The sequence below is a fragment of the Cervus canadensis genome, chromosome 3 (genome assembly GCF_019320065.1).
Source record: "Cervus canadensis isolate Bull #8, Minnesota chromosome 3, ASM1932006v1, whole genome shotgun sequence".
In the NCBI taxonomy this organism is placed as follows: domain Eukaryota; kingdom Metazoa; phylum Chordata; class Mammalia; order Artiodactyla; family Cervidae; genus Cervus; species Cervus canadensis.
The window spans coordinates 80,762,794-80,775,112 of NC_057388.1; the positions used below are offsets into that span (position 1 = coordinate 80,762,794).

The following is a 12,319-nucleotide window of genomic DNA, read 5'->3' on the forward strand; positions in this document are numbered from 1 at the left end:
TCATTCCCCAAGTGTAAGCTCCTCTACAAGTGATCATAGAGCAATAGTATTAATACACATACTAACAAAACAAATAGCTGAAATCTTGCATTTAATATTAAGCCTCTAGCTACTAGGGAATAGTTGATCAATCTATTTGCATATTGCCTAGTTACCAACTTAACTGCTTCACAAATTCAAATATTATACTAAATGTTTCTGCAATCTCTGTAGAAAGATTTTTGGCCAACAGCCCGCATCACAAATATTACCCAACTTGAGTTCATTAACCACTAAATTTCCAAAAATTTCTGAGATATAAACATAGGTTTGGCTGACAAATTTTTATTCAATTGAGTGAGAATCTTGAAAAAAGCTGTCATATCCTATCACCATAATCTCAGAAAAAATGATGTGCTTTTAGCTTGAATAAAGTTGGGTTTAAGACAAACTAAAGTTGTTTTGTTTTTTTTTTTTTTTTTAGTCTCATTTCACCAACTATTAACAAAAACTTTCTCTGGCCAAGGTTTAGAAACACTGCTTAAGGACATATTTAGATTAGACTCAGAGTAATTAACTATGAAAACTTTCTGCCCTTGGGTAGAGGAGGATTACTCTTCCATACAGTCAGAAAGAAGGACTATGCCTGGGCAGTCACTGAGAAGAATTCTGCCAAGAGCAGCTGGCTTTGCAAATTATGTAGACCAATTGATCAATCTGTGTTCAGGATTAACACTGCATCATAAAATATCACAACCCATCATTTCAAAATTTATCTAAAATAAACTTTAAAGAATTCTGAACTTCTTTTGTGAAATGAAACGAGATGATTTAACATGTTTTCAGTTGTTTAAACATCTAATTTTGAACGAGAAAAAAAATCATCTTGAATACTATAAATGATGAATCACTGATGCTATGAGTAATATTAAGTTTTCCAAGAAACTTAAGAAATAATTTTAGTATTTTCCCTGTATGTATTTTTGTCTAAAAGATACAAACATCACAAATTAAGGCAAACATAATTTAATACCACATATTTCACCTGTCATTAAGTATCCATAAAAAAACACATATAGTAAAAATGACTACTTTCCCAAAATCATAAACTACTACATTTCCAAGTTAGTCTTTTTAAATCCCTGCATGCAGAGGAAACCTACTTCTCATTTCCTAACCTCGTGTGTTTTTCTGTGTTGATGACAGGAGGACAGTTCTGGGAACACTCTGACTCCATCCACAATAGAACAGTCCATTTATCTGGCCTTGTCATGAAGTGAGGCACAGCACAGAAATGACTTTTCCAAATAACTTAAGCATTTCACGTTCTGGGCCAAACATTTTTTTATTTTAATAAGTCACTGAGATATTGTTTCTTTTTACATAATTGTTTTTCTTCATCAATAGAAGATACTGAATTGATACTGAAATTCTTCCTGAAAACTGCCTTATGACGCAAACCCATTCTTAAGCCATACATGACTATGGACTACATCTCTTTAGGCTATTCCTGCCTCCTGTAGTCACACTGTGAGATGGAATCACTCCTCTAACAGGTTGTCAAACTGGAAAATCCCACCACCATTTCACGTAAGCAGAACCACAGGCTCTGATGAACAGGTCAAGTAAGTTATCAAGATCACCAATCAGTGAGTGATGGAGCCTATTCATTCCCAAGCCTAAACTCCCACCTCTATGTTTAAAAAAAAATACATTTTTAGCATTAGCTTTTTTTTTTAAAGTAGTGAATAAACATCACTAGGGCTCAAGTGAGTGTCTGCTAAAGTGAGGTGCATAAACCACACCGAATGAAAAATCAGGAAAACTACTGCCTGATAAGGTTGCTTTCAGCTCTACAATTTATTTTGGAAGAAGAGTGTTATCAACTGAACTGTGTCCTCCCGACCTTACCAGCAAAATTCATGGGGTGAGGTTCTAACCTCCAGAATGTGACCATATTTGGGAAGAAAATTCTTTACAGAAGTAATTTAATTAATCTAAGGTCATAAAGGTGGTGGAGAAGGCAATGGCACCCCACTCCAGTACTCTTGCCTGGAAAATCCCATGGACGGAGGAGCCTGGTAGGCTGCAGTCCATGGGGTTGCTAAGAGTTGGACACGACTGAGCGACTTCACTTTCACTGTTCACTTTCATGCATTGGAGAAGGAAATGGCAACCCACTCCAGTGTTCTTGCCTGGAGAATCCCAGGGATGGGGGAGCCTGGTGGGCTGCCGTCCATGGGGTGGCACAGAGTCGGACACGACTGAAGCGATGCAGCAGCAGCAGGGAGGGCCCTAGTCCCACATGCTGCTGTTTAGTCGCTCGGTCGTGTCCAACTCTTCGTAACTCCATGAACTGTAGCCCACCAGGCTCCTCTGTCCATGGGATTCTTCAGGCAAGAATACTGGAGTGGGTTGCCATTTCCTTCTCCAGGGAATCCCATATGACTGATGTCTTTATAAGAAGGGGAAATTTAAACACAGAGGGAAGATGGCACAAAAGACACAGGGAGAAGATGACTTTGGCCGTCCACAAGCCCAGGACAGAGGTCTCAGGAAAAAAGCAATCCTGCTGATGCCTTGATCTCAGACTTCCAGCCTCCAGAATTGTGAGACAATACATTTCTGATGTTTAAGCCACCCAGTCTGTGGTACTTTGTTATGAATGCAGCTCTAGTGAATTAATACAAGTGCCTTTCAAAAAGTCTTCCAGGAGGCCCAGAGATCTTCCCCACCTCCCTTTGGGTGAAATAGGCCTACACGATGGAGGAGAGAATTTACTATACAACAAATCCAAAAACAGGCGTGCTATCACTTGCAGTGCTATACAGTCTCCCTAAGTTGGATCCCTCTTTGTACCATTAGGGGGAAAAAGAAAAACTCACTTTATTTTTTGACTTGAAATATCATGGTCTACATCACAAATCTCAGAAAATAAAGAGCTCTGGGAAGCTCCGATTCAGGGCAGTAGCTGAACACAGCTTACTATAAATTCCCCACATGCTTCATTTATTTTCCCTTCACATTGCTTTTAGTACAGATGAAAAGTAAACAAACAAAGTCAGGAAGCATTTACATAAACAGGAAATCTGTGCTGCAATGATAATTTTCACCATCTCAACAACTGTAACACAAAGAGCCAGATTTGGAGATTACCCTGGACTTGAACCTCTGCCCGTATCCAAGCCAGAGTGACTGAGCAGAGAGCAGGACATCTATTGTGCAAGACACAGATCCTCAAACACTCAGAGCCCAGGGTTCAATGACATGAACAGAAAGAGATATATTTGGTCACCTGAGGATCTCACTCCAATCACAAGGAAACTGCCTGGGAGAAGAACTTTGCTTGAATCAACGGTTAAAGTAACCAGATTTTAAGCATCTAAATATAGTCCTTGTTTGAGAAGATAATGGGATGAGGTGCTATATGCAGGGTAAGTAGGAAAATCTAAAAACACCTAACTTTGTAATGTTATTGTTAAAACGATAAGCTAAATGAGATCAAACTCAGGATCCCATTCAATTTTCTCAACACCCAGAAGAGACAGGGGCTTTTATTATCCCGATTTTGCAGATGAGGAGACTGAGGCTTAAAGAAGTTAAGAAAATTACAGAAGCTCATGTAATAGTAAGCAGCAGAGCTAGAATTTGAAGGAAGGTCTTTCTTTCTAAAAAGCTATGCTTTTAATGATATACTGAGTCCTAATTCCCCAATGAGACCCATTATTTTAAATTTCTTAATGGTGTTTAAATTATAGAGAGCTCTAAAAATGATGAAAAATGATCCATTCAAATAGAGCTTGGGTAATTATCAAGGAATTCTCATTAAAAAAGAAAATTTACAGTAGTTTAGCAAAAGAGCTTTAAAAAACTCTATATGTGAACCATGTGAAATGAAGGGGAAATGATGTATATGGAAAGAAAAGCAGGGCATAGAGCTACTTCAAGTATTTCTTGATAAAGAACTACACCAGTGGTAACTAAATCATGGGCTTAACTGTTCAACACAGAGAAAATGACCAAAGCCAAAGCTCTGCACACTCATGAAAATGTGGCATTTATTCCATAGATAGCCCTTACCTTAGAAAATGCAGCACTTACCTCTCTCTGAAAAAAATTCCAAGCATGAGTAAGCCACCGGTATCTCGGTAAGCCATAATTTGTCATTCTGGCTTTCAAAGTGACCATGTCTGACCACTGAACGGGAACCTAGAGATTAAAAGAAACAAAATATCAACAACTATAACATTCAAACAGCTACATTCAGACACATATATGTTTACATATTAACAAACAAATCACTGATAGACTCATCCACATATACTTATTGGAATAGACTGCAATTGACAAATACTATCTTAAATTTATATTTGTTTGTGGTTTAAATTAACTCAGGGTTATTAAATACTTAGTGAATAATCTCTACATGTGCTAAGTGAGGAGGTACTTCATACTAAGCAGAATAATGTGAAATCACTTAATGCCAATATCAAGTGTAAGGAAATCACAAACAAATAAGCTATGTGTTCTATGGGCTTCCCTGCTGGCACAAACAGTAAAGAATCTGCCTGCAATGTGTTCTATAGATACACCTGAAGAGTTCCTAATAACAAATGATCCCTGCTGAAAAATGCCCTTTGATTTGAGTACACAATGCTATGAAATTGTTCTTTGAAGTGACTACAGATTATGATACTAAAATAAACAGAGAAGAATTAAGAAGAGAAAGAGTGCAGCTCAAGTCAAGCCTTATTCTAGAATAACCTTGTAAATACATTTTCAAGAATTGGATTTTAGAGGCAATTAACAGAGTTTAATCACAACAGAGCTTCAGGTACACAACACAACAGCTGGCAAGAAATCTAGTCTCAGCGTATCATGCTGTGATTTTCTTACAGCTGGAATTTGATTTATTAAAACATTGTTTTGAATTTTTACATCTGTCATGAGGGACATTAATCTATAGTTTTCTTTTAATCTCTTTGTCTAGTTTTGGCATCATGATAATCCTGGCTACATAGAAAGAGTTGGAAGGTATTCCCTCCTCTTCAACCTTTTTGGAAGGGTTTGTATAGATTTATCTATAGTGCCACAGGAGAAATGGGGTCACACAAATCCTAGTCTCTCCACACCTGTGGTATTAAAATAACTCTTAGGAGACTAGACAGATGTCCACATCTGATCTATGGAGCAATATGAACTGGGCTTAGTCAAGCAAATTTGACACTAATTCAAGATTCATATCTTTCTGAAATCTTATTTTTAACAATAGTAATATCAACAGTAGTTTAAAAATTCCTGGCCACAAAAAATCTTCATTTTGTTCCTTTGTTAAATTTAATTTTTATTACTTGGAAATGGACAATACAAAAGAAAACACCCCAACATCTAGGCACACAACTTTGTTCCCTAAATAAGAGCTGACTGGGTATACCTTGTGTTCATATGGTTTCAACAAAGTTCAGAGAACTAACCAAAGTTCAAGCTACTTCCTATAAATTCTTATTATCTCATATCCTTTGAACATAAAATAAATGGAAGTGAAATAAATTCTCTAGAAATGTATAATCTGAAGCAGTTAATATTATTGACAGATTTTATCTAGAGAAGGAATGATGAATGGGAGGTGAATATGTATAAAAAACAGAAATAATGGGGAAATAGGCTGTCTGATGCCAAATATCTTGATTTGGTTATTGTTGTTGTTCATCACTAAGTTGTGTCTGACTCTTTGCAACCCCATGGACTGCAGCACACCAGGCTTCCCTGTCCTTCATTACCTCCCAGAGTTTGCTCAAACTCATGTTCATTGCGTCGATGATGCCATCAACCATCTCATCCTCTATTGCCCCCCTTCTCCTCTCGCCCTCAATCTTTCCCAGCAACAGGACCTTTTTGGTTATTAGATCTGGTTATTAGAACAGTCTTATTTTTAATTTATTTTCCAAAATAAATATAAGTCATTTCCCTCTTGTGACCACAATCCATCTGAGACTAAATATAGCAAGAAACAGAGGAGGTCATTGAGGTTCTGGCACAAAATACAGTGATCTGGCCATGAAGGAAAACACACATGTATATTGGCTTCTTGCATGGAACAGCTACGAGCACAAAGCCCATTCTATGTAAAGGCTGGGTTCTGCAAAATTTGGCAGCTAATAAACCTTAATGGCACTTTTCATTCACACTGCTATTAGCGCAAAAGCAATAAAAAAAATTCTGACAAACTTTTTTCCTTAAAGGATTACTTTCCACATTTCTCTTTTAAACAGCCCTTATTTTATCCTGGTGACTTAATGGGGGGAGCGGAGATTTACACAAGCAAAACAGTGATGTATACTTCAGCTGGCACAGCAGTGTACACCCATGTAGCACCATTGTGATACTAAGAAAATATTTGCCCATCACCCCTTCGTAGAATAGAAGAAAGTACTTAAAACACATACATTCCAAAAAAAATACATACATTCCTTTCTGTCTCCTCAAGTTCCTTAGAATTACATTAGAGTCCAAAGATTTCCTTTAAAATACTTAAATTAATTCATTTCAAACTTGTTATAACTTAGGAAATTAATCAAATATTAATATGACATATACACTATACAAACCTTTTTTAAAATCCACTAGAAAGTAAACTCATTTTGAAAAACCTCTTAATTACCAAAAAAGAACACAAAAGTTGAGATGAGGCCATCAAGAATTATATAGTTCAGTTCAGTCACTCAGTCGTGTCCAACTCTTTGCAACCCCATGGCAGGCTTCCCTGTCAGTCAAACTCCAGTTTGCTCAAACTCATGGAGGTGCCATCCAACCATGTCATCCTCTGTCCCCCTTCTCTCCGTCAATCTTTGGCACAAAATACAAGTGATCTGCCATGAAGGTACACATGTATATTGAGCATGGAACAGCTACGAGCACAAAGCCCATTCTATGTAAAGGCTGGGTTCTGCAAAATTTGGCAGCTAATAAACCTTAATGGCACTTTTCATTCACACTGCTATTAGCGCAAAAGCAATAAAAAAAATTCTGACAAACTTTTTTCCTTAAAGGACTACTTTCCACATTTCTCTTTTAAACAGCCCTTATTTTATCCTGGTGACTTAATGGGGGGAGCGGAGATTTACACAAGCAAAACAGTGATGTATACTTCAGCTGGCACAGCAGTGTACACCCATGTAGCACCATTGTGATACTAAGAAAATATTTGCCCATCACCCCTTCGTAGAATAGAAGAAAGTACTTAAAATACATACATTCCAAAAAAAAATACATACATTCCTTTCTGTCTCCTCAAGTTCCTTAGAATTACATTAGAGTCCAAAGATTTCCTTTAAAATACTTAAATTAATTCATTTCAAACTTGTTATAACTTAGGAAATTAATCAAATATTAATATGACATATACACTATACAAACCTTTTTTAAAATCCACTAGAAAGTAAACTCATTTTGAAAAACCTCTTAATTACCAAAAAAGAACACAAAAGTTGAGATGAGGCCATCAAGAATTATATAGTTCAGTTCAGTCACTCAGTCGTGTCCAACTCTTTGCAACCCCATGGACAGGCTTCCCTGTCAGTCACCAACTCCTGGAGTTTGCTCAAACTCATGACCATCGAGTTGGTAATGCCATCCAACCATGTCATCCTCTGTCTTCCCCTTCTCTTCCTGCCTTCAATCTTTCCCAGCACCAATTTACTGTATAATTACTGTATAATTTATGAGAATTATACAATTTACTATCTATTCTTGAATGTTAAGGAGATCCATGTGTTTTTTGAAATCAGAAACAATTAATGACACCAAAACTGAGTCCCTGGGCCCAATTACTACTTCACTTTCTTAACATACCAAGTTTCTAGGGACAGTGTGAAAATATGATTCTCAAACCAGCAAGAGCCTTTCTATTTTAATGGGACATTTTGTTTTGAAGATAGTGCTTAACTTTATATTAAACTAGCTAGAACCTGCCCTGACTTTTCGATTTTTAACACAGAAGAAAATAACCATAAATTCCCTCTTCTTCCTGAGAGTTGTCACATATTGAAAGCATGAATGTTTTCAGAGGGGTTCAGGGGTGTGGCAGTGTCAAAGGGTAGTCTACATGTAAGCTGAAGTATGTAGGGTAGCCACTAGCCTATAATTATCACTTAGTATTGAAACAGAGTCACAGTATAGTAGCAGATTCAACATAGAATCTTTAAAAACTGTATCAGTACCAGAAATGTCTTCAATTTTCTTACACGGCTCCCAAAATGCCTCTCAGAAACAGGTGCAAAAGAATCTCCTCTTCTTAAGAGCTCTTGGGGGCTTCCCTGGTGATCTAGAGGTTAAGACTCCATGCTTCCACTGCAGTGGGCAAGGGTTTGATCCCTGGTCAAGGAACTAAGATCTCATATGCCATGCAGACAAATAAATACATAGTAAAAAATCAATCAAACAAACAAAAAACCTTCTTTATTGAAAAAAAGAAGAGTGTTGTTAAGTTTTGAAATGTTGAAGACTAATCTGGAGAACTTGCCACAAATACAAATACTCAGTCCCGGCATTTCCCTCTATTCCAATTTAGCAGGTCTGGCCTAGAGCCTTATACTGTGCCTTTTAATGAATCACTCTGATGGACTCCTGCTGTACACAACTCAAGACTACATGTTGGAAAAAACATCATCTTCCTCAAATAGAATTCTTCTATGAGGCTCAGAGTAGCCAGCCTTCACAGACATGCAAAGGTGCTCAACCTCACTGATAATCAATGCACCAATTTTTCCAATGGAGTGAGCAAAGAATAAAGAAGTAATAATGCCCAGGGGAGTGAAGGTGTGAGTGGTAAACCAAACATGGCTTGTAAAACCTTAAGGTTAACAAACTCTCATTCTCATTCATTCTAACACACACTTCTTAATTTGGCAGAAGACACTTCAGCTTGCTGTAAACAAGAGGGCATGTTTCCTAGACATCAGCCTACAGCTGAAGGCAGCATTTTATAAGGTTTTCAAGTATATTTTCAAGACTTCTCAAGTCCTGTTGCAAATGTGAACATTTCATATTATTCACTCAGAAGTTCATAAAATTATTCGAGAACATATATTATTTTTGGTTTATTAGATCCATGTTTAAGCAATCTGTGGAATTAAAGACATGTATTGGAGTAGAGGAAATGAAATATTACAAATTATACTTTGGAACTATGATGTAGACACAGGAGAAAAACACTACATTTTAGAAGTATTGGGAGTATGCATTGTGACAGAAAGCATAAACATTCAAATTAATAATCATGTGCCTAACAACTCCAGAGTATCGGATTTAAAAGGCTGAATGAATTCTGTTTCAGATTATGGTTATATTCCATTTTGAACTCACCATTATTTCTTGTTCATATGTCCAAACACCACAAGCCAGTTCTACACAGAAAATGACAAGTAAACTTCCAAAATACTGTAGGAGAACAGAAAATGAATGCTGTTAGGATAGAATCAAAGTAAAATACGGTCATCAGAGACAAGCTAAGTATTATTCAGTGTTGCTCACCCAAAGGACAAGAAAGCAGAGGCATGTATTCAAGAAGCTCCCTCCCTTGGGAGCAGATGGGGAAAATTTCAGCAAATTTTGAGGCATCGGCAGGCAACATTCAATACTTACCTAAGTGGGTCATTTGGATAGTGTTCCATTTATCAAATGCTTTTATAATTATCTCTCAACAGATAACACTACCTTATTTTACAAATGAAGAAATTAATGAGAAAAGTATACAATATGACTTGCTCGAGAATGTGCATAATAAATTTTAGAGACCTAGACCACTGCAGGGAACATGGGTTCAATCCCTGGTCTGGGAAGATTCCACATGCCGTGGAGCACCTAAGCCCGTGTGCCCCAACTACTGAGTTCAAGCTCCAAAGTCTGCGAGCCACAACTGCTGAGCCCACAAACCCTACAGCCAGCAAGCCACAACTACTGAGCCCATGTACTGCAACTAGAGAAGCTCATGCGCCTAGAGTTTGGGCTCTGCAAGCAGAGAAGCCAGGCCAGCCATGGAAAATTTGTCTTCTCTGGTGCCAAAAAGGTTGCGGACCATTGCTATACAAAAGATAAAGTAATATTTTCTTAAAGAGATTCCATTTTATAAGCCCTTTTATTTTCACCCTATGTAGTATTTCTGGTCAGTTTCAATCTACTCAGATCTCATTTCCAAGTGCTGGCTTACTTTGAAGATTTTAGCCTTAAAGTAATCAGAAGAAAATTTGTGAACACAGTACTCCAAGTCAGTTTTTCTCCAAATTCACCTTAATACTTAAGAAATGTCTAGACATGAACAATACCATATCTGCACTTTATATTACAAAAAAAAAAAACAACAAATGTCCAATAACTATATGCTAGGTAAATGTTCTTATCTTTGATAAGACCCTAGGAGAAAGTGAGACTCCAGAAAAAAGAAAAAAAATTACACTATGATATACTTTTGCTTTCTCAGATCTCCAGCCTAAGTTTTGTCCAAAACTGACTTCCAGTTAGGGTTAGGATGAGATAAAGTCATCCTCATATTGATCACTGCACAGAGAATCACTCAGTCACTTTTAGTTTAAGGGCTGGATCTAAGAGCAGCATTTATAAAACCTGGTGTTAATCCATAGTTTACACAGAACAAAACCAGCAAAGAATTCAGCAACAGCTCCCACTGAGCTTTGTTATGGTAGGAAGTGTACATACGTATCACATTTCACTACAAAACCGTCTGTTGTCCTCAACATCATTGAAACATTAGTGGATCTCTCCTAATGATGTCAGCATGTGTCTCTCAAGCCCTTACTCTCCCCTACACACATGGTGTGCTGAGATGACCTGTACCAATCACACTTGCTTCCTTGGTGGCTCAGACAGTAAAGAATCTGCCTGTGATGTGGGACATCTGGGTTCAATCCCTGGGTCGAGAGGATCCCCTGGAGAAGGGCATGGCAATCGACGCCATTATTTTTGCCTGGAAAATCCCCATGGACAGAGGAGTCTGGAGAACTATAGTCCATGGTGTCACAAAGAGCTGGACACGACTAAGCGATAAGCACACAATCGCATTTGCAGAGCAACTCTTCCCCTCGTCCTCCACAAATGCTGTCCTAGAAAAGCTCTGAATTTGGAGTCAGCCGATAGCAGTTCAAACTCAGCTCTGAAACACTCTGATCTCTGGAAAATCATTAAACTGCCCTGAGTTCAGTCTGCTCATCTGTCTGATGAAGATAGAAAGAAAGTCTTCTTCACTGTTATGATCTGACTTGACACATGGGAAAGTGGTTTGGAAAATTTAAAATTTTGAGTTTGTAAAGCATTATACAAATGCTATTCTGAAGTAGTTTTTGAAATACAATCCCATATGGACCTGTCCTTTCCTCCTGGATTTGCCGTTAATTCCCTGCAGTGTGCTGCAGCTTCTTCCTCATCATTGTTTTCCAGTATTTCACCTCTTGTTCTTTATCATTTTACGTTTCTCCTCCCCCTTGTGTAGCAGAGCTCCTGTACATCAGCTCTCAGCGGCTTCAGCTTTTAAACCAGTTGGCTGCCTCACCCACAAGTCACTGTGCTCACTAACCTGCCAGATCATCAGTTCTGGCTGGCAGGGATCTTGTTCATAAACATTATTTTATCCTCAGTGCCTAAGGAGCACCTGTCACACTGCAGGTATTTAATAAATGTCGGTGCGAATAATGATCAGCTTACTAACTGAAAAAAAAAAAATTTTTTTCAGATTTCCTTGAATTTCTCTGGCTAATTTAAGCTCTGAGTTTCTTGTCAACATTTGACTCCCCTTGACTTCTGCTTACACATTTCTATTCTAAATATTGCCTCTCTGTTTTACTACATGTCTTTCTGGAGGATTATCCTATGATAGTTCAGTACGCCTTTAAACAATTTACATAGTTAAAGAAAAGGAACCATATGCAAACTCTCCTCATCTTTCCTGAGCGTCTATCAACTGAATATTTTAAATAAATAAAGTCTGAGAAAGTGTATTTATACAGGGGACTTAGAATACAATTATTTGCATTAACAAACTATTTTATTTGCTTTAAAAATGATTTGATATGACTTTCTTAAAAGAGCTAAGTTCTACTGTAAGCTAAAATTGTGTTCTATGAATAAGTTTTATACCTAAACGTATGTTCATGAAAAAACTGCATCAAATAAAGCAAGCTGATAATAAGATACACCTTCAAAATTACGCAATTAATTAATGATTTTTTTTTCACTAAATCTCTCAAGCTGAGACTAACTACCTTTCAGTTAAAAAATGAGCATCCTCAACTGGGTTAGATAATAGAAGCTTAGGTAAAACACTGTAGGT

The 12,319-nt window shown here is 37.4% G+C and overlaps 1 protein-coding gene across 3 annotated transcripts in view; it reads right to left on the reverse strand.

The window, feature by feature from the left end:
- Positions 1–12,319, reverse strand: part of TSPAN12 (tetraspanin 12) — a 66,864-nt gene that overhangs the window by 18,965 nt on the left and 35,580 nt on the right. For all 3 annotated transcript variants that reach the window (XM_043463560.1, XM_043463563.1, XM_043463562.1), the window contains 2 exons: positions 9,343–9,417; positions 4,081–4,188 (listed from right to left, as the gene is read on the reverse strand). In XM_043463560.1, the coding sequence (XP_043319495.1) occupies positions 4,081–4,188; positions 9,343–9,417 (183 nt within the window). The remainder of the gene's footprint in view (positions 1–4,080; positions 4,189–9,342; positions 9,418–12,319) is intronic.